This window comes from Corythoichthys intestinalis, chromosome 5 (assembly GCF_030265065.1).
Source record: "Corythoichthys intestinalis isolate RoL2023-P3 chromosome 5, ASM3026506v1, whole genome shotgun sequence".
Lineage (NCBI taxonomy): Eukaryota > Metazoa > Chordata > Actinopteri > Syngnathiformes > Syngnathidae > Corythoichthys > Corythoichthys intestinalis.
In genome coordinates, this window is record NC_080399.1 from 28,971,602 (window position 1) to 28,996,444 (window position 24,843).

The 24,843-nt window shown below is 39.5% G+C and overlaps 1 protein-coding gene across 1 annotated transcript in view; it reads right to left on the reverse strand.

Moving 5' to 3' along the window:
* LOC130916006 (copine-8-like) overlaps positions 1–24,843 on the reverse strand; it is a 112,989-nt gene that overhangs the window by 49,191 nt on the left and 38,955 nt on the right. Inside the window, exons 7-11 of the mRNA XM_057836332.1 lie at positions 19,843–19,946; positions 13,976–14,015; positions 5,637–5,713; positions 3,911–3,974; positions 1,156–1,259 (exon numbers count right to left, since the gene is read on the reverse strand). Coding sequence (XP_057692315.1) covers positions 1,156–1,259; positions 3,911–3,974; positions 5,637–5,713; positions 13,976–14,015; positions 19,843–19,946 — 389 coding nt within the window. The remainder of the gene's footprint in view (positions 1–1,155; positions 1,260–3,910; positions 3,975–5,636; positions 5,714–13,975; positions 14,016–19,842; positions 19,947–24,843) is intronic.

The window sequence follows — 24,843 nt, forward strand, 5'->3', positions numbered from 1 at the left end:
TTTGGAGTTTTTCCTTGCCAACATGGAGGGTCTAAGTTTGGGGGATGCCCAGGACTTGAACTTTATTAATTCATCTACTGTTTCTGACTGTGTATCATATTGCCTCTACAAAGCCCTTTGAGACAACCTTGTTGTGATATAGGGCTATACAAATACAATTGAATTGAATTTAATTTAATTGAATTATGCTTAGAATCATTGTCCTGTTGAAGGTCCAACCTCACCTTAGCCTCAGCTTTGTCAATGACTGCATGACATTTGCATCCAAGATCTCCTAGTATTGAACTGAATTCATAACACCTTGAACATGCTGAAGATTCCCTGTACCTGAAGAAGCAAAACAACCTCTGGGCATGGATGACCCCCCCCCCCCCCCCCCCCCATCGTGCTTCACAGTGGATAGGGTGTTCTTTTCTTGATAAGCATCATTCTTTCTCCTCCACACGTACCGTTGATCCATTGGCCCGAAAAGTTCCAGTTTGTCTCATCACTCCGGAGAACAGTATTTTGAAATTTTGAAATCAGAGACCATAATTTGTAAAGAAACAGAAAATTAAATTTTTTTTTTGAAAAATTTAAAAACTCTAACTCTAAAAAATTTTGAAACTGAAGAAAAAGGTTATTATTATTGTTAATATTAAGCTAATTATTAAATCAAACTTTGAATTTAAAAAAATTCTGGACCCTGCATTATAGATATGAATTAATACATGTAATAGTACTGTTATTATTTATTTTCTATCATACTGTCATACTTTAAAATAGGGAGTCTATGTAATTTTAATAATAATAACAATAATTCACTTTTTCCATTGACGACTTTATAATGTGTTATTATTAATTCTCTGTGATTATAGTTCTTTTATACTTAATTGTATTTTCTATTTTGCACTCTGTTCTTTATCAACTGTAAGATACTATTATCAATGATTAAAGAGCTAATGGGAATTTCTCTCTTCTTTCAGGATGCACATTGCACACGAATATATACATCCAGCAAAGGATTATATAAGAAAAACACATTTAGTGCTTATAGAGTGTACACGCCAGCTTTCTGGAGCGTGAACAATCAGTGTCTATGTGTGTTTTTGCGTGTGTGTGTGTTGGAGGAACAACAACGGCGAAGCTAAGGCGAGCAGCAGCTTGTCAACTCACGATCCGTCTTCATTACTGCGGTAGAAGACGAGGAAAGGGTCCGACTTGCCAAAGAAATCCTTCTTGTCCAATTTGTTGCCGCAGAACTGCAGCATGACCGACTCCTGCCAACATGATACACAGCCACAAACACACACACATTGTGATGGCTGCCATGAGGACAAAGTATAACTGGACACTTCAAAAAGACTTTCCATTTGACTTAATTTCACTGCTAACTAAGGCTTTGGATTCATTCAGTATTCTTGACCAAGCTACAGAATGATTCATTTGGATCGGCGCAAATTGTTGTTTGGGGAATTTATTTCCTTTTAAATCTTAATGTGTTAGAAAACAAACAGTAATCATGGGGGTGACTTAACAAATCATGATCTATTTTCCGTTTTTTGTGCTAGTTCTAAAAAGACTCTTTGGAGAATCTCAGTCGAAACAGAAAAGTGTGGTAATTGGTGTCAAGGGAGTATGTTGAGGCGATGAATCTCCACTGAAGGCCAGGCTTCTGATATTGGGAAGGAACTAAGTTTAGCCTGGGTTGCTAGTGTAAATTAAGGGGTGTCTTTGCTGCTTTTGCATTTAGAGTACATGCATAGTTTCAGCACAAAAACGTGAAACCATGAAAGAAAAATGTTTCTTTTTTTATCCCTAGGATGCATGACCAACCAATACTTACACTCTTCCATAAGTGGGGTCCAAAAATTAACTGTATTAGCAACAACGAGTTTTTACAAAAATCTTCAGAAATGTTTAATTTTGGTTAAAGATGATTTTCATTGTATTTTGATCAACAAAAGAGTGACATGTTCATTTATTACCTTTTTGGTAACAAAACAATCAGGTATAAAAATTGTCAAAACGTACTGTATGTGTCTTTCTGTTTAAATACGTCGACAGAGGACGAACAGAGAATGAACATACAGTAGGTCCGAGGACCACAACAAAGTCCACGCATTTGTACACGCAAACGTCTTCTCTGTGTGAGAAACTGTTATATACTACCTATGTCTGCTTTTGATCATTGCAAACAGGAATACAGTACTGCATTTTGAGCAGCAATTGGTGGTTTTATGATCTTTGTTTCTTGGGCAAATCTGACATTCTTTCTCTTCTGTTGGTCCTGTGTGCTTTTCTCCTGTGGCTGGATTGCAGCTTTTATCATTTCTATCAATCATGTTGTACCACATACCATGGGTCATCTTTGCGTCTGGCAGGTGTAATTGCCAACCATATTATCTTACATGTATGTTACATATATATACAGTAAGGAGCAGAACTCTGTGCACCCCTTGTGATTTTGCAAGTTCACCCACTTAGAAAAATAGGTACGGGTCTGAAATTTCCATTATAGATGCATTATAGAGACATAATCTGAAAAAAAAATCCAGAAATCACGTTGTATGATTTTTAAATAATTTATTTGTAATTTACTGGGGTTCATTAGTATTTGTACCCCTGAGAAAATCAGTGTTAATATTTAGTGCAGACGCCTTTGTTTGCAATTACAGAGGTCAGACGCTTTCAGTAGTTCTAGGATTTTGGCCCATTCCCCCACACAAATCTTCTCTAGATCTAGAAGTTTTAGCTCCATCCAAAGATTTTTTTATTGGTTTGAGGTCTGGAGACTGGCTTGGCCACTACAGAACATTGATATGCTTTTTAAGCAGCCACTCCTTGGTCAGCTGGGCTGTGTGCTTCAGATCATTGCCATGTTGGAAGATCTAGCCATGACTCATCTTCTAGTCTGTGACTGAGGGAGGTTTTGGCCCAAAATCTGACGATACATTTCATCATTCATCCTCTGCTTTATACAGTACAGTTGTCCTGACTCATTTGCAGAAAAGTAGCCCCTAAGCATGAGGTTTACATCCCTTTACTTCACAGTGGGGATGGTGTTCTTGGGATTGTACTCATCCTTCATTTTTCTCCACACACGACGAGTAAAGTTTGCACCAAAAAGTTTTACTTTGGTCTCATCTGACCACATGACTTTCTCCCATGAGCCCTCCACATCATTGAGATGGTCCCTGGCAAACTTCAGATTGGCCTTCACATGTACTGGCTTCAACAGGGGAACCTACTGAAGCGTGGCTAAATGGCAGATTAAAAGACTAATTTCTCGTCATCTGCGCTTTGCCAAATTGTTGTATCTAGTCAAATCGTCACAAAATATGATTCTAATTCATATAATAATGCTATTTAAGACATTTTTTAAAATCCTATCATAGCCTCTTTAAAGCAAGCAAGCAAGCAAGCAAGCAAGCAATATAAGCAATTTATTGATCTACGAAAAATCTTTCTTGAGAAGCAAAAAATTATGGCTCCTGTTACCATGGCAACTAAACCAACTAGAACATAGGAAGCAGTTGCTGTGGTTTACTGTTGAACACATCAATAACATAATGTACACATTATCTGTAGCAAAGCTGAATAACACAAAGAAAAAGAATCGATGTGCTGACTTCGTCATTTCTTTTTCTCATACTGTATGTGGCAGCAGCGAGTAGCTATTTTTAGAAGGTCCACTTTTGGACACTCGCCTTCTAATTTTAGCTCCGTAGGGAGCGTCTGCTGACAAACACACACTCTCTCCATACTGCATTTAGAACATGAAGGACGTTAGTGTGTCGCCGGGGTGTCTACTAAAAAAAAAAAAAAGCGAGGTGCACGGAGGACACATTCGTGTGCCTGAGCATCAGTTGACAAGCAAGCAATGTCATTGTATTGCGTATAAGACACGTCGGATGCTGGTGTGCCTCACCCGGCAGTTGCTCAGCTCCTCGGCTCTCACGATCAACGTTCCGCATTTCTTCCCAGGAATACCCCTGCAACACGAGACAGCAACACATCACAATCTTTGCTTTGTATTATGGGACACTTTTGAATCATCTGTTTGCTTTACTAAATATGTGCAGTGTTCCACAAAAGTGGGAAATGAAGTAAAATGAGGTATTTGTTGCAAGGGTCTTGTATGGAATAATGGTATTTGAAATCATTTTAACAGAGAAACTTGAGTTACAACCTGAGATATAACAGAATTATCCATTTTAGGGGCAGTGGTCACTACAGTGGACAGCTACAGTGCCCTCCATAATTATTGGCACCCCTGAAAAAGCTTCTAATATATTTTTTTAATTCAAATAATATGGGACCTTAATGGAAAAAAAGAGAAAAAGCCAACCTTCAATACAAGTGCAATCATTCAGTGGGGAAAAAAATCCCACATAAAGAAAAAATTATTTGACATCAAATAATGTGTGTCACAATTATTAGCACGGTCCCAGTTGAAGCCTGGGACCGTGTGTATTTTTGTGTGAGACCAAGATTGAGCTTTTTGGCAACAAACACTCTAAGTGGGTCTGGCGTGCCACGAAAGATGCGCATGCTGAAAAGCACCTCATACCCACTGTGAGGTATGGGGGTGGGTCAGTGATTCTGTGGGGCTGTTTCGCTTCCAAAAGCCCTGGGAACCTTGTTAGGGTGCATGGCATAATGAATGCTTTGAAATACCAGGACATTTTAAATCAAAATCTGTTGCCCTCTGCCGAAAGCTGAAGATGGGTCGTCACTGGGTCTTTCAGCAAGACAATGACCCTAAACATAAGGCCAAATCTACACAGAAATGGTTCACCAGACACAAAATCAAGCTCCTCCCATGGCCATCTCAGTCCCCAGACCTTGTTTTGTTGGCAAAAGGGGGTTGTACAAAATATTAACACCAGGGGTGCTAATAATTGTGACATACATTATTTGACGTCAAATATTTTTTTCTTTATGTGGGATTATTTCCCCACTGAATGAATGCACTTGTATTGAAGGCTGGATTTTTCAGTTTTTTTTTTTCCCATTAAGGTCCCATATTATTTTAATAAAAAAAATATTAGAAGCTAAAAAACACATCTTTTTCAGGGGTGCCAACAATTACGGAGGGCACTGTATTTCAACATTTTACCCTTGTAGGGGAAGTGACTATTGTGGGTCATTAAAAACAGTAAAAAGCAGTAAAAAAAACTGTAAAAAAAAAAAAAAAATTTTTTTTTAAATCATTAATCATCTTTGCATTTTATATTACTTTATATAATTATAAATAAGTAAATGAATAAATAAATGAATGAATTACATGGTAATAATAGCTAAATTACACTCTGGTTATGGCCCCAAGTAACACGCTAAAGGTGATTTTTATAACATTTTTCTTAATAGTATTTAAACCATTGCCTGCCATTGACTGGGACAGATGTCCATTTCATTTCAACAGGAAGGACAGGCCATGAATGCCATCTTTTAATGCCATTGACAGCGCTACACTTCCAATCCATTTGTTCATGTTCATGTTCATTCACCATTCCAATCAAAATGGAATGGATGTGGATCTGTGGCAGGCAATGAGTTAAATGAGTGCCTTATTTAGTTGCAAGAAAGTTAGTTTCATCCAAAAAAAAAAAAAAAAAATCATAATTCATGCATGAAAGGTTGAAACGACTCACATCAAAACTTTCTCCAAGCGGCTTCCCAATGAGCCCACGATCTCGCCCAGCGTGCAAAAGGCCTGGCCAAGGAAATCCTGCAATGGTAAAAGAAAGGAAGAAAAGCTTATTATTTTATTTCACAATTAACTCATTCAAACATATTGGACGTCGAGCCCCGCCAATGAAACCGACTGGCAGTTCAAATGGACAGGACCTACTGTATATCCCTGTCAATGGCACTGAAACATGGTAATTCTCTGCCAGCCCTAACGGTTCAAATGGACATCTATTGCCGTCAATGGCAGCTAATGAGTTAAGTTCAAAATGTATGGAGAGAATAGTGTCCTTTCAGAGGCCTTCATTTTCCCAGCCTTTTTTAAAGCAGCACGCCAGTTTTGACATGAAGGCTCGGAGGACCAATAGTAGTGTCCTTGTCCATGTCTGAAGGGCCTCCGCAAGAGGATTGGCTTCAGGAGCATCAACAACAATAACAAGTCTGTGCAATGATATACACATATACACACGCACACACACACACACGCTTGTTGACGTCCCGCGGGCGCAAATCTGCTCCAAAGACGCTGGCTCGAACAGAGCCACAACACAGCGAGGTTCTCCTCCGCTTGACGGCGAAGAAACATGACAAAAAGCGGCGACCTTTCCAAGAGCAGTTCGCTGGGAATAAGATTAGAGTACAAATGCACGGTTGAGGACAATTGTAATGTAACCCAACACGCACAATTATGGCTCTTATTGTTTCAGGCAGACGAAAACAAACTGAAAAAAATTAAATTATTTTTTGAAAAAAATCACCAAGATCAAATGTAAATGTGGGTTTAAATTTGAATGTCATCACCCAATGACATGGCATCAAAACAAAATGCTAATAGATAGTTTATTCTAATTTATGCCATAACCACATAAGTACCTAAAACGCTCACATCATCTTTCTTCATTGGAATGATTAAAACATTCTATTCATCTGTTCCAACCTACCCCAAACCCAATAAGAAAATGCAAAACGTTATCGTCGAAAAGAATATTTACCAAATTAAAAAACGTATAGTACGCAAGAAAAATCCCACAATACAAAATGTGTAATCTGTTCTGTTTCATGGTATCACTGGTTGTACACAACATTCCTTGGTAAATTAGAATTCAACTTTAAAATAATGTTTTGTTGTATGAATTTCAAATGGCTGTGTATTTTCACCGGAACTTAAAAAACTTGTATGGTCTTATTTTATTTATTTATTTATTTTTTAAATTCTATACACCCAAGATTTTATTTTATTTCATTCTTGGGTCCCTGTAGGCCACCACATGTATTAGCTTTGTAATTACCCAACTGGCATATTTGCATTACCGTATTTTTCGGACTATAAGTCGCTCCTGAGTATAAGTCTCACCAGCCCAAACATGCGCAATGAAGAGGGAAAAAAACATTTAAGTCATACCAGAGTATAAGTTGCATTTTTGGGGGACGTTTACTTGATAAAATCCAACACATAAAACAGATATGTCACCTTGAAAGGCAATTTAAAATATAAATACAATAGAGAACAACAAGCTGAAAAAGTGTACAGTATGACAATATTATATGACACATCAGTGACGTGCGGTCAGGGGAGGCAGGTGAGGCAGAGCCTCACCTGTCATCATGACAAAAAAATAATAATAGCATCAAATTTATATTAATATTTGTCCATTGCTCTTTATTTATGACTCATTTCAAACATTTTTTATAGTCAAAATCGCTGAATTTGCCTATTTCCTGTTAAAATAATGAAATGAAACGAGAGGTGCGGCAGCAATGAGTAAAGCCTCACCTCTGATTGCGCAATCCTTAACAAACTGGGTTGATACATGGAATTGGAGCGTGCTGGTTGCCGTACATCTGCATGTCGCCATTATAATGTTTCCAGATACTTTATTTGACCTGATTTTCCTCAGTCTGGCTAATGTCTTTAACCCTTAAAGTTTAATGTTTGTTAGCGACATATTTAGTTTTGCTGATGGGAAATAAAACCGCAGTGAAAAGACACAGGCTGCGGCAGATAGTACTCTGCCGCACTGCAAGGGGGCGTACGTGAAACTGGACTTTCCGTTAAAAGTGGACGCGGTTAACACAACGCCGGTGTTGTCCGGAGCTAAAAGGTTTGCTTCAAACTACGGGACCGAGGATAACTCGCGCTTTTCAAACGGACTGGTACACCCGAAAAGACTGTCTATGTGGCTGTCCTTCGAAAAATCGCCTTTGCTGCTTTCCCTGCCTTTTCTTCTCAACTTGTGCCAATGTCTGGACTAACACGAGATATTGTGACATTAAAAAACTACCACGAAGCTTCAGCAAATGGTCGACCACTCACATTCAAAGCCTGTTTGCTTTAAAAACTTTTGGAAGCTCAAGGATCGATTTGGCTTTGACGAACAGCGGAAGCTCAACGGTAGCATCCTCAAAAGCTAAGGTAAAGAAATAGAGTTTGAAAGACCTCATTAATGCAACCTGCATCCTAGCTAAACAGGAGTTAACATTTGGTGGTAACGATGAGCGTGTAGCTCTTCTAAAAGTGGCATATATGTAGAACGATTACATGGTTTTGCTGAGAAAGATGAAAGGTTAGCTAGACATTTGGACACATCCACTGTGTTTTCTGGCTTGTCAAATAGAACACAGAACGATCTAATTGAAGCAATCCTCTCCATTGAGGCGGAGAGATTTTTTTTTTTTTTTTTTCAAAGTAAAGGAAAATAAGGAGGACTTTTACTAAAAGGGCGTAGGTTTGCATAGGGACGGTAGGGACATAACACTACCAACTTTTCAGCATGCTAAAATTGTCCCCACCAACTTTTAAGCAACCTTACCTTTTTTGCATGATATAATGTTCAGTTATATAGAGAATTTAGATCTTTCAATAGTTCCGTATGTTGTAAGGATAGAATTGACCCTACCATTATTAAGTGAATTATTTTCACTATGTTTATGTTTGCTAATAAAAACCAGACATTTATTCAGGAAGTTTTCAAAATGTTTCTTTAGTATTTTTTGAAAACAAAGGTTTGAATTGAACAGTGTATCATCTAAACCAATGCACGTAAAAGTTATTATCAGTAGATAAGGATTTATTTTGCATTGATCATTTTGCCAATTAATTAATTAGGTTCATATACATTAGAAATGTGGCCCTTTGCCCCCTTCATCCAATCTGTTTGGTCCAATTAATGTCCCGTCCCCAGCAAAAAGTGTACCTACATGCAGGTTATGCTGTTATATCGTCCCTACGAATGTTGAGACAAAACCTATGCCCTTCCAAAGTAACGCCGATTTTTGTGGTGAAGGACAGGCGCAAGACCACAAACAGTTTTCATTTCAATCTTATTAAAAAAAATTTTTTTAAAAAGAACTTGGACCAAGAAAAATACAATAGAATATTTAAAAACTAAATTTTGGCCTTAAATAAAATATTATTTTTCTTTTCACACTTTTTGTTTAGCAATCTGTAATAAATTGATTAAAGTTTCAGAATTAAAAGTTTTAAAAACAACTGAATATTTCACTAAAGGTCAGAATTGAATTCTGTGGTTTTGTACACCACTCTTTACTCTCATTTATGTTGCATTAATTATAGAATGGTGACGGCCAACACATTGAGGGTGTAGAGCAAATGCATGTTATTTTCTTACTTTTACGTATCGATAATATGTACCGTGTGTGCCTGTTTTGTGAAGAATGCTGATGAGATATGAAATAACCAGTAGCCAATTGAATAAGCTACCCTTTTTGGTTTATATATTTGGAAATCTGACACTAAAGGAGTCAGTGCCTCACCAACCATGAACCTCACCGCACGTCACTGTGACACATGAACAAAGGAAAGCGAACGTGGCCGGTATGTTAACGTAACATAGCTATTAAGAGTTATTCAGATAATTATAGCATTAAGAACATGCTAACAAGTTTACCAAACCATCAGTGTCACGCCAAAACACCAAAATAACATGTGAAATGATATACCGTATAGGCCCGAATATAAGACCCTGATTATAAGATGACCCCCTCTTTTTCAAGACTCAAGTAGGAAAAAAGACTTTTTGAACACCAAATTAATTTTTATACAGAAAATAATTACAGTACATCCGAAACAAATGATTATAACAATATATATGAGAGAAAAAGCATAATATTTTGCCTCATTCAAATCGTAATATCTGAACGTTTAAATATGTAAATTAAAGTGCAATCACATTCGTAAATGAATGGTTTATTTACATTTCAAAAACCAGAAGCCAATCTATTGTGATAAAACAACAAAAATGCAATAACGGCATATTCCACTCCCCAGCCACTTCTTCCAGCTCTTCTTGGAGAACCCCAAGGCGTTCCCAGGCCAGCCGGGAGATATACCGTAGTCTCCCCAGCGTGTCCTGGGTCTTCACTGCGGCCTCCTGCCAGTGGAACGTGCCCGGAACACCTCACCAGGAAGGCGTTCAGGTGGCATCCTGATCCAATGCCCGAGCCACCTCATCTGGCTCCTTTCAATGTGGAGGAGCATCGGCTCCACTCCAACCCCCTCCCGGATGACCGAACTTCTCACCTTATTTCTAAGGGAGAGCCCGGACACCCTACGGAGGAAACTCATTTCGGCCGCTTGTATCCAGGATCTTGTTCTTTCGGTCACAACCCACAGCTCATGACATGGGTGAGGGTAGGAACGTAGAGAGCTACCTAGGACACCGAGATACCTAAAAATTATTCCACTTGGGGAAGGACCTCATCCCTGACCCGGGGAGGGGATTCCACCTTTTCCCAACTGAGGACCACGGTCTCAAATTTGGAGGTGCCGATTCTCATACCAGCCACTTCACACTCCGCTGCGAACCTCTCCAGTGAGAGTTGACGATCGCAGTTTGTTGAAGCCAAAAGAACTACTGTACAGTACATCATCCGCAAAAAGTAGAGATGCAATACTGAAGCCACCAAACCAGATACCCTCAATGCCTCGGCTGCGCCTAGATATTCTGTGAACAGAACCAGTGACATACGGCAGCCTTGGGGGATTTTTTTTTTTTTTGTCTCATACATAGACTTCATAATGATATTGACGGGACACTATCCCCAGACACTGTTCCATGCCTTCATGTAGGGGGCCGTCCCACACTCCGCTTCAGTTGGTCGAAGTCGGTCGCAGTTACTCCCAAATACATGCAGCGATCCAATGCCGGATTTAGGTTGAAAAAGTACAAAAGCTGTACCACATACAAACAGGAAGGATTGTCTCGGGAGTGATTTGTTCGAGGATTCAAGGTAATCATTATATTTTCGTACCATGCATGCATTTTGAAACGAAAAAAATCAATGGGAGAAATTAACCGCTACAGCATTGGCGCCGTAATTCGCGATATTTACGTAAAATAAAATGCTAACAGCCCGCTTTTTCTTGCTTTTAACCAAGAATTGACACTGTTTTAAATTCATACGATAAAGAATTCAGGGATTTAAGCATTTATTCACAAGAATTTTTAACGTAAAAAGCTCTTTGTGGTGATAAGGCGGCACCACAGTGGCTTAAAGACTAGCAGCACATTTGACATACGTATTTACGTAAAATAAATGCTAACTGCCCGCTTCTCTGCTCTTTTAAAAAATAATCGAGACTGTTTTACATCTATATCTATACTGAATTCAGGGATTAACGCATTCACAAGAATTTTCAACGTAAAAAGCTCTTCGTGGTTATAAGACAGAGCCACAGTGGCTTAAAGACTAGCAGCACATTCGACATATTAACGTAAAATAAATGCTAACTGCCCGCTTTATTTTGCTTTCAACCAAGGATCGTGACTGTTTTGCGTCCATATCTATAAAGAATTCGGGGATTTAAGCATTTGTTTACAAGAATTTTCAATGTAAAAAGCTCTCTGTAGTGATAAGGGAGAGCTACAGTGGCTTAAAGATTAGCCGCACATTCGATTTATTTATGTAAAATAATTGCTAACTGCCCGTTTTTGTTGTTGTTGTTGCTTTTAACCAAGAATCCAGACTGTTTTACGTCCATATCTATAAAGAATTCAAGGATTTAAGCATTTATTCAGAAGAATTTTCAACATAAAAAGCTCTTTGTCAGTGTTTCCACTTGGTCAGCTTTGACAAAGATAGGCCTCCTATTAATCGGCCCCGCGCCCTGTGCCCTGTCAATATATCATGGAGTCTATGCCTCATAATTAATTGACTTCAACACTTCTGGTGAACACAACTTTGGCACAAGGGGTCAAAATATTGCGTTCATGCTGGATTTTTTTTTTTTTTTTTTTTTAAACATATAATTAACTCATTCACTGCCACTAATGACAATAGACATCCAAGAATGGATTGGACACCTACCACTGTCAATAGCAATGAAAAAAATAATATACGGTTAAGATATTGGTCCTATTTGTTAGCCTGTTGATGGCTAATTGTATTGTTAGTAATAATCTAAGTGCTTTGAAGGCCTTTTTTTTAAAAGAATGGTCCAAACTACTGCTTCTTAAGAAGAAGAAAAAATATATATATAAATTTTAGCATCAATGGCATATAAAAAAGCCTTGTACTAAAATTTTCAGGTCCTTTATAATCTTTTGTTTAAAAAAGCATCATCGGCTCTATTAGTTGTCATAATTTAATGAAAAAGCATGAATCTCCAGATGTCAATTCACCCCTGAAAGAAACAAAGTGGCAAGAACAAAAAAAGTAAAAAGCAAAGGGTGTCAACTCCACGAGAATGTACATTCCACCATTACAAGGAATGTAAACAAGGCTTAGGAACTGGAATAAGTGAGCGTCTGTTTTTTTTATGGAAAAACATGATTTTTAATGATGATCGTGTTATTTATAGCTGTGCAAGTGAGTACAGGCCGTGCTCATGGACAACGAGGCCACATGGCATATCTACAGTCCAACACATCTACAGCGCTGACAGGATGCATCTCAGGCTTTCGTGCCTCGTTTAGATGGAGCCCCCGGACATTATGGGAAGCAGAATATGGGGAAGGGGCTAAAGAGGTGGTGGTGGCACAGGCTTTGTGCGGTTTTATAGTACAGTGCTCTTTTGGCACCCCTGCAATTCTGTCAGATAATGCTCAATTCCTTCAAGAAAATGAATTACAAATGCTTTGGTAGTAATATCTTCATTTTTATTGCTTGCAATGAAAAGAGAATGGGAAAAAAAATAAATCATTATCACTTTACAAAAACCTCCAAAAATGGGCCGGACAAAAAGTGTAAAGCCCTTGACACTATGGCTAACCTCCCGAGATGTGGACAGAAAAGAATAATAGACGAGAGATTTCAAGGAAAGATTGTAAATAAAGAACCTCAACTAACATCCAAACAAGTTCAAGCTGTCCTGCAGTCCGAGGGTAAAACACTGTCAACCCTTACTATCCGTCAGCATCTGAATGAAAATTGACTCTATGGTAGGATACCCAGGAAGACCCCACTTCTGACCCAGAGATATAAAAAAGCCAGGCTGCAGTTTGCCAAAACTTACCCAAGAAAGCCAATAACGTTTTGGAAGAATGTTCTCTGGTCAGATGAGACAAAAGTAGAGCTTTTTGGGAAAAGGCTTCAACATAGAGTTTACAGGGGGGAAAAAAGAGGCCTTCAAAGAAAAGAACACGGTCCCAGGTTTGTGGTTGCGTTGCTGCCTCTGGCACTGGACTGCTTTACCATGTGCATGGCATTATGAAGTCTGAAGACTACCAACAAATTTTTCAGCATAATGTAGGGCCAGTGTGAGAAAGCTGGGTCTCACTCAGAGGTAATGGGTCTTCTAGCAGGAAAGTGACCCAAAACACACTTCAAAAAGCACTAGAAAATGGTTTGAGAGAAAGCACTGGGGACTTCTAAAGTGGCCGGCAATGAGTCCAGACCTGAATCCCATAGAACATCTGTGGAGAGATCTGAAAATGGCACGTTGGAGAAGGCACCCCTCAAGTCTCACAGACCTGGAGCAGTTGGCCAAAGAAGAATGGTCTAAAATTCCAGCAGAGCATTTTAAGAAACTAATTGATGGATACCGGGAGCGGTTGTTCGCAGTTATTTTGTCTCAACGTTGTGGCACCAAGTATTTAGACTGAGGGTGCCAATACTTTTGTCCGGCCCATTTTTGGAGTTTTGTATAAAATGATAATGATTTTTTTTTCATTGAAATCAAAATAAATGAAGATATTACTTCCAAAGCTTTTGTAATTGCAATCATTTTTGGGGAGAAATGGAGCATTATCTGACAGAATTGCAGGGGTGCCAATACTTTTGGCCAGCACTGTATTAGGACAAGAATGAAGACGCACTTAAACATATAAAGTGATATACTTACATGTTTAGAGAGGTTGTCGCTCTTGCAGTCCAAATCGTACCTGAGTAGAGAAGAGTTGCGACATTCACTCTTTCATGCAAAAATTATGGCTTTTCTTTAAAATACTCTTATGTAGGACTTATTTAACATTTTTGCTTCCATAGACTGGGAGGGGCCAGTCAAAATAGATTGGACATCTAGCGACATCAATGGTACTGAAGGATGAGCATTCAAAGCCAGTTTATTTGTTTAAATGAATTGGAGGTTTGTCATCGTCAATGGCATTCAATGAGTTAAATAATATGAAAAAAAAATTACTTTAGGTTGTTACCGGGAGCTGTAATCAGGGTGTTTTTATTATTTATCTATTATTTAATTTCATTAATAATGCTTTTATTAACACTATATGAATACAAATTAATTTCAATTAATATAAACATAATTTAAAAAATGCAATAATGATTTAATACAGGGATCCCTTTCTTCTTCGCATTTCAAACTTCGCACCCTCAGTCCATCAAGGAATTTTTCCAATTAAATAAAATATACATAATTTTTTTTTTTTAAAAACAGATGCGCTGTCCGAGCTGATAGCGTAGTCTCTCTCTATCTCCTGCTGCTCTCCCTGCTCTTTGATCGTCAGGCAGTGCACTGGAGTTGCTTATTAAAGTCCTCGTTTAACTTGTTAAACAGTTTCTGTAGCAACTCATTGTGTGTAAGTGAGCAGCTTGAGCAGATTTGAGTGGACGCATTTAATAAAGCCAAGCATTTATGTATATTTATTAGGGTGGTCAAAATTATCGCGTTAACGGGCGGTAAGTTTTTTTTAATTAATCACGTTAAAATATTTTACGCAATTAACGCACATGCCCCACTCAAACAGATTAAAATGACAGTGTCGTGTCCATTTGTTGCTTGTTTTTTTGTGTTTTGTCGCCCTCTGCTGGCGCTTGGGTGCGACTGATTTTATGGCACCAACCATGAGCCAATAATTATTACTGACGTCAACAATGGCGAGCTACTAGTTTATTTTTTGTTTGAAAATTTTACAAGTTTTATTAAAACGAAAACATAAGAGGGGTTTTAATTTAAAATTTCTATAACTTGTACTAACATTTATCTTTTAAGAACTACAAATCTTTCTATCCATGGATCGCTTTAACAGAATTTTAATAATGTTATTGCCATCTTGTTGATTTATTGTTATAATAAACAAATGCAGTACTTATGTACACTAAAAAAAAATGGCATATTTTATAGATAGTTTGAATTGCGATTAGTTACGATTAATAAATTTTTAAGCTATGGTTAACTCGATTAAAAATTTTAATCGTTTGACAGCCTTAATATTTATATATTGCGGAAAACACTCAGGTGACTTGAAGTTCCGCTCTGAAACCCCCAATTTGGCCAAATTTCAAAATTGTCCTAAATGCATATGTGATACATCATTGGAAAGCTTGAAATAGAATTAATTAATGATTCTAAGCTAAAAATGACAGACATTTTGAACAATAAATATAATTAATTATGTTCGTTTTATGGCTGGGTTGAAACAAAAGCGGTTGTGCGACGTCTGTAAACGCGTGTTTCCAGGGTAAAACGGACAAATTAAAAAGTTTGGGGGCTTAATGCGCGATGAATCTGCTATGGCAGCATAGACATATTGTTCTATCAAACACAACAGTTGTTTTGGCTTAAAATACAGCAGTTTCTTTTAAAGAGGAGTGCAAGAGCAGAAGCCGCTTTTTCAGTCTTGTCTGTGTTTTCCGCCATATACATACATCATAAAATTAAACTTTGGGGTAAAAAAGTGGAAAAACATGTCTTACATGTATCTCTTTCCAATGCTAAAATCGAATAAATAAATAGAACCTACCAAAAAAAAAAAAAAAAAAACATGTAAGCTGTGTGTTTTTTTGTGGGGGTTTTTTGGGTTCTGCGGTTTTTCACTTATCGCGGCGGGTTCTGGTCCCCATTAACCGCGAAAAATGAAGGATCACTGCAATTTGAAAGTTTTTCAATTGACCAAAATTAGTCACCAGCGCTATAAAGTGTTAAAGGTCATAAGTGTCAACTTTTGAATAACTGTCCACGGTAGTGACCAGGGTCCCTGAAAGTTGATTGCTGGCGGTGAATTATGATGTTTCAGTGCCATTGACGCCCTATTCTTTGGAAATGGATTGGACCTCTGTTGCCATCAATGGTCTTCAATGGAGAGTAGTTATTTAGTTGAATTCTTCTGACATTATTTTTTTGGAGACATGATGAAAACATATACACACACACACACCTTGGCGCAGGAATTAATGTAGAGATGCTGTGTGTGTGTGTGGAGGGGGGGGCTGCTGGCGGCAAAAGGCACAGGTGCGCTTCATGCGTTCCGTCGGCCTCTGTCACTTTGGACGCCTCATGAATCATTCATGTGATTCTGTTTCGTAATGAGACACACTGACAAGTGTGTGTATGTGCTTGTATTTATATGAATGTTTGAGCAAAAGGAAGGGAAGAGTGGCATTCTAAACAACATGATGGATGTATGTTGATTCAACCACACGTGCACACACACACACACACATACGCGCCCAAACACACGTGCACACAGATATCCCGTGGCGCCTCGTGAGCACAAATTTGTGGATGACATCACTTGGCATCATGCCAGATAGGATTCCACTTTCTGTGTTGTCCATCTCCTTATTGGGTGTGTGAGTGTAGGGTGGAGTGGGGGGGGGGGGGGCGTTGGCGGGGGGCACTGATGACTAATAACGGCACACAAATCCACACGTATACACACAAAAGAGGTTGCAAAATAACACATGGATATCTGGAAAGCTGTTTAAACATGGATTAGACTTCTTTGTGAAAGAAAACAATATCTTAATAGTGATGTTTTCTCCACTAGTCGTGCTACATTTTTCCTAGTAGGCCCCGCCCTACCACACAAATCAACACTACTGGTTCTGATAAAACTAAACCAAACATGTAGGCTTACGTCAACACTAGTAGCCTCTTAGTCCTTACTTGTAGCACAAAATGGCCACTAGCCAAAAATGCTTTCACTCTGGGGCATTTATTCAATGTCCTTGATGGTTTACAATGCTCATGATTGAATCATTATTTATACATTTTGAAATCTCAGAGGTATTTGAAACATTAAACAGATAAAATGAAAACATTTTAAAAAATATTTAACTGATTGCTTTTAATTGGACATTCATTCTGAAGGCCTGTCAAGTCACCACTCAAATTGTTCTTCTTCTTCTTTTGTTAACTTTGAAGTCCTACTCCTTCATTATTCTTGAACTGATCTTCTTGAAACTTGGCAGCTACATTGTATAGCATGGGCCAGTATCTATTGATCCTTGGAGCCCACCTTCTGATTTTTTGGATAAGGGCTGATTAACTAATTGTGGACTTATTGTTGCCGTAGGTTACGAGTTGGACAGTAGAGGACATGTGCGCTCTTCGTCACAGCCTGCATTGTGCTTGAGCACAGGTGTTCCCAACATTTGCTACCGGGCCACGGAGAAATAATCAGTAATTGGTTAACGACCGCAATCTGTACTGACTAATCCGAGTAGAGATTTGTGTACATCGCCCTCTAGTAGTTGGCCGCCAGTATTGGGGTGTTTGCACACCAATAGACCCCACTCACATGACGTCACAACCACGCCTTTGTGCCATATTGTCCGTCAGCTCGTTGTGTTTACGCATTACCGCTACGTAAATTCCTCCTATTATGGCGTGTTTTTCTGCTCGTGGCGGTTGGTTGCAGTAACAGAGAAGACAGACGGAGAGACTTGAAGTTCTACCGTATTCCGAGAGACCCGGAGAGGAGAGCGAGATGGACTGCCGCAATTCGATGAGAAAACTGGGCACCAAACGATCACCACAGACTATGTAGTAGTCATTTTATATCTGGTAAAATGCATTTAATATATATTTAGAGGGTTTTGGGCTGACAACCACAATTAAGATCATTGCGAGGCTAATCGCCGACAACATACAGTTTCAAATTCAAGATGTTTATTTCTACCGCCATCATTATTTTTTTAATAATATTTAGCTGGTACCAAGTGAAAGAAGCTGGCCTCGTCTACGGATCATCAGTTAAACAGGGGTGTCCAAACTTTTTGCAAAGAGGGCCAGATTTGGTGTGGTAAAAATGTGGGGGGCTACCTTGGCTGATTTACATAGAACAATATATTTAAACAAATTTTAGCAAGCCCTTCTGTGTGTCACATTTGCTTTATTTATTTATTTTTTTAATTCATAATTTCAACAATCTCGCCTTTGTAGCGTTCTCTTTCGACCCTCGGGCTCTTGCGAATTACTGCTGCTGTGAAATTAAACTAGCTTCAAGTTGCTTTAATTTCTCGCTGCGTATCTTCCTGTAATGTTGTTGTACATGTCAGCGTGTCTTGTTTGGTAATATCGCGTCACATTGAACTCTTTGAAAACAGCGACTGTCTCTTTGCAAATGAGGCAGACACAGTTGTTGCGTATTTTATTGAAGAAATAGTCCAATACCCACCTATCCTTGAAGCGTCGGCCATGGCAGTCAACTTTTTTTTTTATTGATTGTCGCCATTTTAGAAAATTGGAAGTAAAGGGTCACACGGGGTAATGTTGCTTAGAGTGCTGCTCTTAAAAGTTTTTCAAACTTTCGTGAGAATAGGCTGAGTTTCTGTGGACAAGATAGTTGTAGATATCATGGTAGCAGATGTCAGGCAGAGACGGCGAAGACAGCGGGTCAAAAAATATCGATTTAGGCATCAAATATGGATCTGGCGAATGGATCGACCGAAGCTTTTCCACATAACGCCTTTTATGGAACACATCCAATGAGTTTACAGCGTCGGAAAGCACCGGGGCTTCCATGAATTGCACTATAAATTGCACGATAAATTGAGACCATTGAGAATACGGACACACAATGACGAACAATATGTCGGCACAATACAGCGACACGTCTTTGTGTGACGTTGGTGATTGGAGTCTATAGCAGCCCAGCGACAGTCAATGTAAACAGTAGTGTTAGCTGTTGTTGGCTGCATGGAACAATATATTTTCAGTTAACTAATGTCATTATTCAGTCATGAGAAAAAAATAAAAATAAGGCTCAACGAATTGATGCGTAGTTTCCTAGAATGACGGAGAGAGATCCCTTTCGGCTTTTCCTCTAAAGGGTTGCCATAACGAAACAGACACTTTGCATAGTAGATTTGGAACACAAGATTTAACGCCAGATTCCCTTCCTGACACAACCATATTCAAAACACTGAGTTAAACACTAGAGTATACCTACCAAGTTTCATTGTGGTCTGTCCATGAGCAACACAGACGTAGCCATTTTTAGTCCGCAATTAATTTATGTAATTAATCAGTCCTGAGGCAAAAAAAATCTGGCTCTGACGATCAATGTTTATACACCCCTGGAATAAAACGTGGAGAACTAAGTAAGCGAGAACACCCTCTGGGCACTGGGCAGTCCAAAAAAAATACTGTTTACACGACAAATTGTATTCTATAATACTAAATACCCTCCATTTTCTCTTCACTAACTTAGCCTTAATGATGCAACAAAGTGCTCCATGTCTTCCTCAGGATGTGTTCCTCCTGATGGACACCCCAACTTAGCCATCACTGTCTCCCAAAAAAAATGCCTTCAAGTCAGATTGGCTTATTTTTCTTCTCCGGGTGCAACCGAGCGGAATGAGAACGCTGCTCGGGAAAAAAAAAGTGACAAGAAAATGTGTCTTTTATTTAAAAGGCGGAATAACGTACATCTCCCTTCCGCGCACAGCATGAATATTTCACGTTTAGCTTTGCTCCGATGCATAGAGTCGAACACACACGCACACACGAATCCATGGTTAACTTACAGGTCAAAACGTAGATTTTGCCTCTCCTCAAAGAAATAATCCACGATAAATTTCCGCACAAAGTCGGGGTTGAGTGTGTTGTCGATCACTTCTGTCCTGCCAAACTGTGAAAAGAAAAATCAGATCGAATAATCAATTCAGCTGTACCATTTCTCTTCACTGGAATTGCAAGTGTGCTGGAGCCCATCCCAGCTGACTTTGGATGAGAGGTCCCCAGCCAATCACAGGAAACAAGTATAAAAACAATTCACTCTTATATTCACTTGTACACTACAGAACATGTGCAGCAGTGTTTTTCAACCAGTGTACCGCGGCACATTCGTGTGCCGTGAGAGTAGTGACGGGATCTGTCGTTCACTTAAGGAAACGAATCCATTCCAGTTCGTTCAGTAAAAAGACTCGTTCAAACAAATCGTTCAACGAATCGTTCGCCCCCCTCATTCCCCTCCCCGCCCAAATTAATCGTTCGGTTAGTGAACGGGAAGTGACGTTGCCGAACGAATCACCAAAGATTGCTTCGCAGTATAACTGAACGGGAAGTGACATTGCTTGGTCCCTCCCTCTCTTGCACACAGGCTCCTCATTGACCGCTCGTCGTAGTTTCAGAAATGAGTGACAGACGATATCATTCTGCTTTCCCAGCCTCGTCTCCCTCCCGCTGCTGCAAAAGCGAGGGAGAACTTCTGCGTCGTCTGTCGTATTTCTATGGGATCAAAGTCATGGCTCGTGCTTGCATTTCGATTTAGGACACAGTTAAACATTTTCCTTTTGTGGGGGGAGTGGGGGTCTGGTGTCAGGGGCACACGGACTTTCTTTAGCATGATCTTGATCACATATACAATGCTGCGGCTACCAGCCAACGCGGTATGCTTGCTGTCACGAAAATAAAAATAAATCGAAAGTTTAATTTCTAATTATCGAACGACCAACATCATATTTACCTCACGTTCTGTTGTGTTTTTGGTTTTATGCTCATCACTATTAGTTTTGGTAAAACTAAAGTGTAAATAGCTAGTTGTCAAATGTGTTGCTCTGAAATGAAAACAATACTACATTTTGATATGAGAGTTTCATTGCAAATCACTGGTATTAATAAATAAAATAATCCGGTCAGTTCCCCTGTCGTCCCCTCATCTCAGATCGTCAAATGCTGACGAGAAATAATTGTTTGCCCTTTACGATGTCGCCTTTCTACTCTCATTAGTCTGTTAAGAAAAATGTAGACATATTGCGACATCTCCCGTGCCCGCGTGCGTTGTTTTTGGCCGCTTGAGTAGCACGATGGATGGATGGACATAATTTGTCAAACCAAACACACCCGGCACGCTCTGACACGAAAAAAATAAATAAAACACTCGGAAAAAATGGACATGTATATAGTTTCATTGCAAATCAGTATTATGGTGATCATACTAAATATTCTTTTTTTCTGTGCACATATGAGGTAAATATCGCTGACAAGAAGCCTCCATACAATGACAGTTCTCTCCCCCCTGCACTGCCGTCACGCGACAGCAGCTCAGCTTTTGCTTGCCTCTTAGCTACCCGCGAGTGTTTTAAACTACTGTAAATTTGATAGTATGTCTACCATGCTCGCTAGGTTTGTGTGGTGTTTTTGTCTGTCTGAGCAGCATATGATAGGCTCCACATTAACAAATTAAATATGTGACAGTCATTTTCTTTCATTTTTTGACTCGTTCACTGCATGACTGGAAAGTGAAGTTAGCAACAAGCTCGGTCAGGAGCTGGAGGACTGAGTAAGTGAACGGGAAGTGACAAAACTCAGGCTTGCCCCCTGCGTGCACGCTGGCTGCTTATTGGCCACACGTGGAAGTGAGTGACAGACGCCCTGATTCTGTTTCCGCTCCCTCCCCTGCCCGCGATGAGGCTGGCGTCTGATTGGTCGTGTGCGATGTCAGAAGACGCTGCCGCTTGCTCAACGCCCTCCCACGCAGCTAACAAGCCCAAACTTCATAGAACGAATCAGTGCAGAAGGTGATTAGTTCGGTCTCGTTCACCCAAACAATTCGTTCAAAAAGAACAAATCGTTCACGACCGATACAACACTACGTGAGAGATCTTTAGGTGTGCCGTGGAAAAAATAGCCAATATTGCATTTTTTTTTTTTTTACGTCTTCGGGCGGAGTTGTAGTAGGAAGGAAGGAGGAAGTAAGAAGGTTTCAGTCGTGTACAGATGAGCGAGGTATTGCTCATGTCGCGTTCAAGAATTGCTCGGATTTATAGCCATCAGCCACCTTGCGACAATGTGGACCCCAGCACGCATCATTTGATTAGACTCATCAAGTTTCAATATACAGTGCCTTGCAAAAGTATTCGGCCCCCTTGAATCTTGCAACCTTTCGCCACATTTCAGGCTTCAAACATAAAGATATGAAATTTAATTTTTTTGTCAAGAATCAACAACAAGTGGGAGACAATCGTGAAGTGGAACAACATTTATTGGATAATTTAAACTTTTTTAACAAATAAAAAACTGAAAAGTGGGGCGTGCAATATTATTCAACCCCTTTACTTTCAGTGCAGCAAACTCACTCCAAAAGTTCAGTGAGGATCGCTGAATGATCCAATGTTGTCCTAAATGACCGATGATGATTAATAGAATCCACCTGTGTGTAATCAAGTCTCCGTATAAATGCACCTGCTCTGTGATAGTCTCAGGGTTCTGTTTAAAGTGCAGAGAGCATTATGAAAACCAAGGAACACAACAGGCAGGTCCGAGATACTGTTGTGGAGAAGTTTAAAGCCGGATTTGGATATAAAAAGATTTCCCAAGCTTTAAACATCTCAAGGAGCACTGTGCAAGCCATCATATTGAAATGGAAGGAGCATCAGACCACTGCAAATCTACCAAGACCCGGCCGTCCTTCCAAACTTTCTTCTCAAACAAGGAGAAAACTGATCAGAGATGCAGCCAAGAGGCCCATGATCACTCTGGATGAACTGCAGAGATCTACAGCTGAGGTGGGAGAGTCTGTCCATAGGACAACAATCAGTCGTACACTGCACAAATCTGGCCTTTATGGAAGAGTGACAAGAAGAAAACCATTTCTCAAAGATATCCATAAAAAGTCTCGTTTAAAGTTTGCCACAAGCCACCTGGGAGACACACCAAACATGTGGAAGAAGGTGCTCTGGTCAGATGAAACCAAAATTGAACTTTTTGGCCACAATGCAAAACGATATGTTTGGCGTAAAAGCAACACAGCTCATCACCCTGAACACACCATCCCCACTGTCAAACATGGTGGTGGCAGCATCATGGTTTGGGCCTGCTTTTCTTCAGCAGGGACAGGGAAGATGGTTAAAATTGACAGGAAGATGGATGCAGCCAAATACAGGAACATTCTGGAAGAAAACCTGTTGGTATCTGCACATGACCTGAGACTGGAACGGAGATTTATCTTTCAACAGGACAATGATCCAAAACATAAAGCCAAATCTACAATGGAATGGTTCAAAAATAAACGTATCCAGGTGTTAGAATGGCCAAGTCAAAGTCCAGACCTGAATCCAATCGAGAATCTGTGGAAAGAGCTGAAGACTGCTGTTCACAAACACTCTCCATCCAACCTCACTGAGCTCGAGCTGTTTTGCAAGGAAGAATGGGCAAGAATGTCAGTCTCTCGATGTGAAAAACTGATAGAAACATACCCCAAGCGACTTGCAGCTGTAATTGGAGCAAAAGGTGGCACTACAAAGTATTAACGCAAGGGGGCCGAATAATATTGCATGTCCCACTTTTCAGTTTTTTATTTGTTAAAAAAGTTTAAATTATCCAATAAATTTTGTTCCACTTCATGATTGTGTCCCACTTGTTGTTGATTCTTGACAAAAAATTAAAATTTTATATCTTTATGTTTGAAGCCTGAAATGTGGCGAAAGGTTGCAAGGTTCAAGGGGGCCGAATACTTTTGCAAGGCACTGTACATGAAAGTGTCCTTTCCATTTTATCAATATGTGACGACCGTCAATCCTCCCCCTGTGTTTTATTCCAAGACATTGTCGAGGACAGCAAGGTGGCTGATGGCTAGAAATCCGAGCATTTCTTGAACGCGACACGAGCAACACCTCGACGCTTGCCAGCACACGACCAAGAACCTTCAATCTACTCCTTCCTTCCTACTGCAACTCCACCCGACGACGTCTGCGTGCTGTTACAAAATGGAGTGTCCTTCAAAATACCATACAGGGGCCACCCTAATAACGTTATGAATTGCATCATAAATTGTATAAGAGAAACAGGCAACTTTTTTGAGAAAAACTACAAATGTCAATGAGAAAGCCCTAAAAGACTTATTGCTGAACTTGTTGCTAAATCCAAAAAGTCCAACATGACATTAATACTACCTGCCTGCAAAGCCATTGTCAGCGAGATGTTCGGCCCTGATGCGGTTAAAGACATTGCTAAAGTCCTCTTGTCTGATAATTCTGAGCTTTTCAAGTCTAACTGCTATAGTAAATAAAACCAGACAGCGACTGAGAGCTGCTGAAGAGGATTCCAGCCAAGATATCGGCTTTGTGTTTATCTAAACAGGCTAAAGTTTCACACTGAGTACATATAAATATTGAGAAATTATTTTAGAAATAAATATAATGTACGAGGGGCATTCAAAAAGTTATGCACTCAAGTGCATTGCTTGTACAGGATTTTACCAATCTTGTTTATATTTGGCACAAACATGATAGGACACACCTTTTTGCGATTGTTATATGTGTTTTTCTTATTTTCAGATTTTTAAAGCTTAAACTAGCTTCTAAAACAGCTGCACCACTTGAAGTTTGTCAGAAACAAAGAGCTGTAATCGAATTCCTTGTTGCAGAGGGAGAAACCCCTCTGAGGATTCACAACCGGCTGGAAAATGTCTAAGGATGATACCATAGACTATAGTACTGGAAAAAGATGGGTACAGCAATTTAAAAACAGTACTGAAGACCATGAAGAGGTAGGTAAAGCCAGCATAGCCGATAAACCCCGTAGTG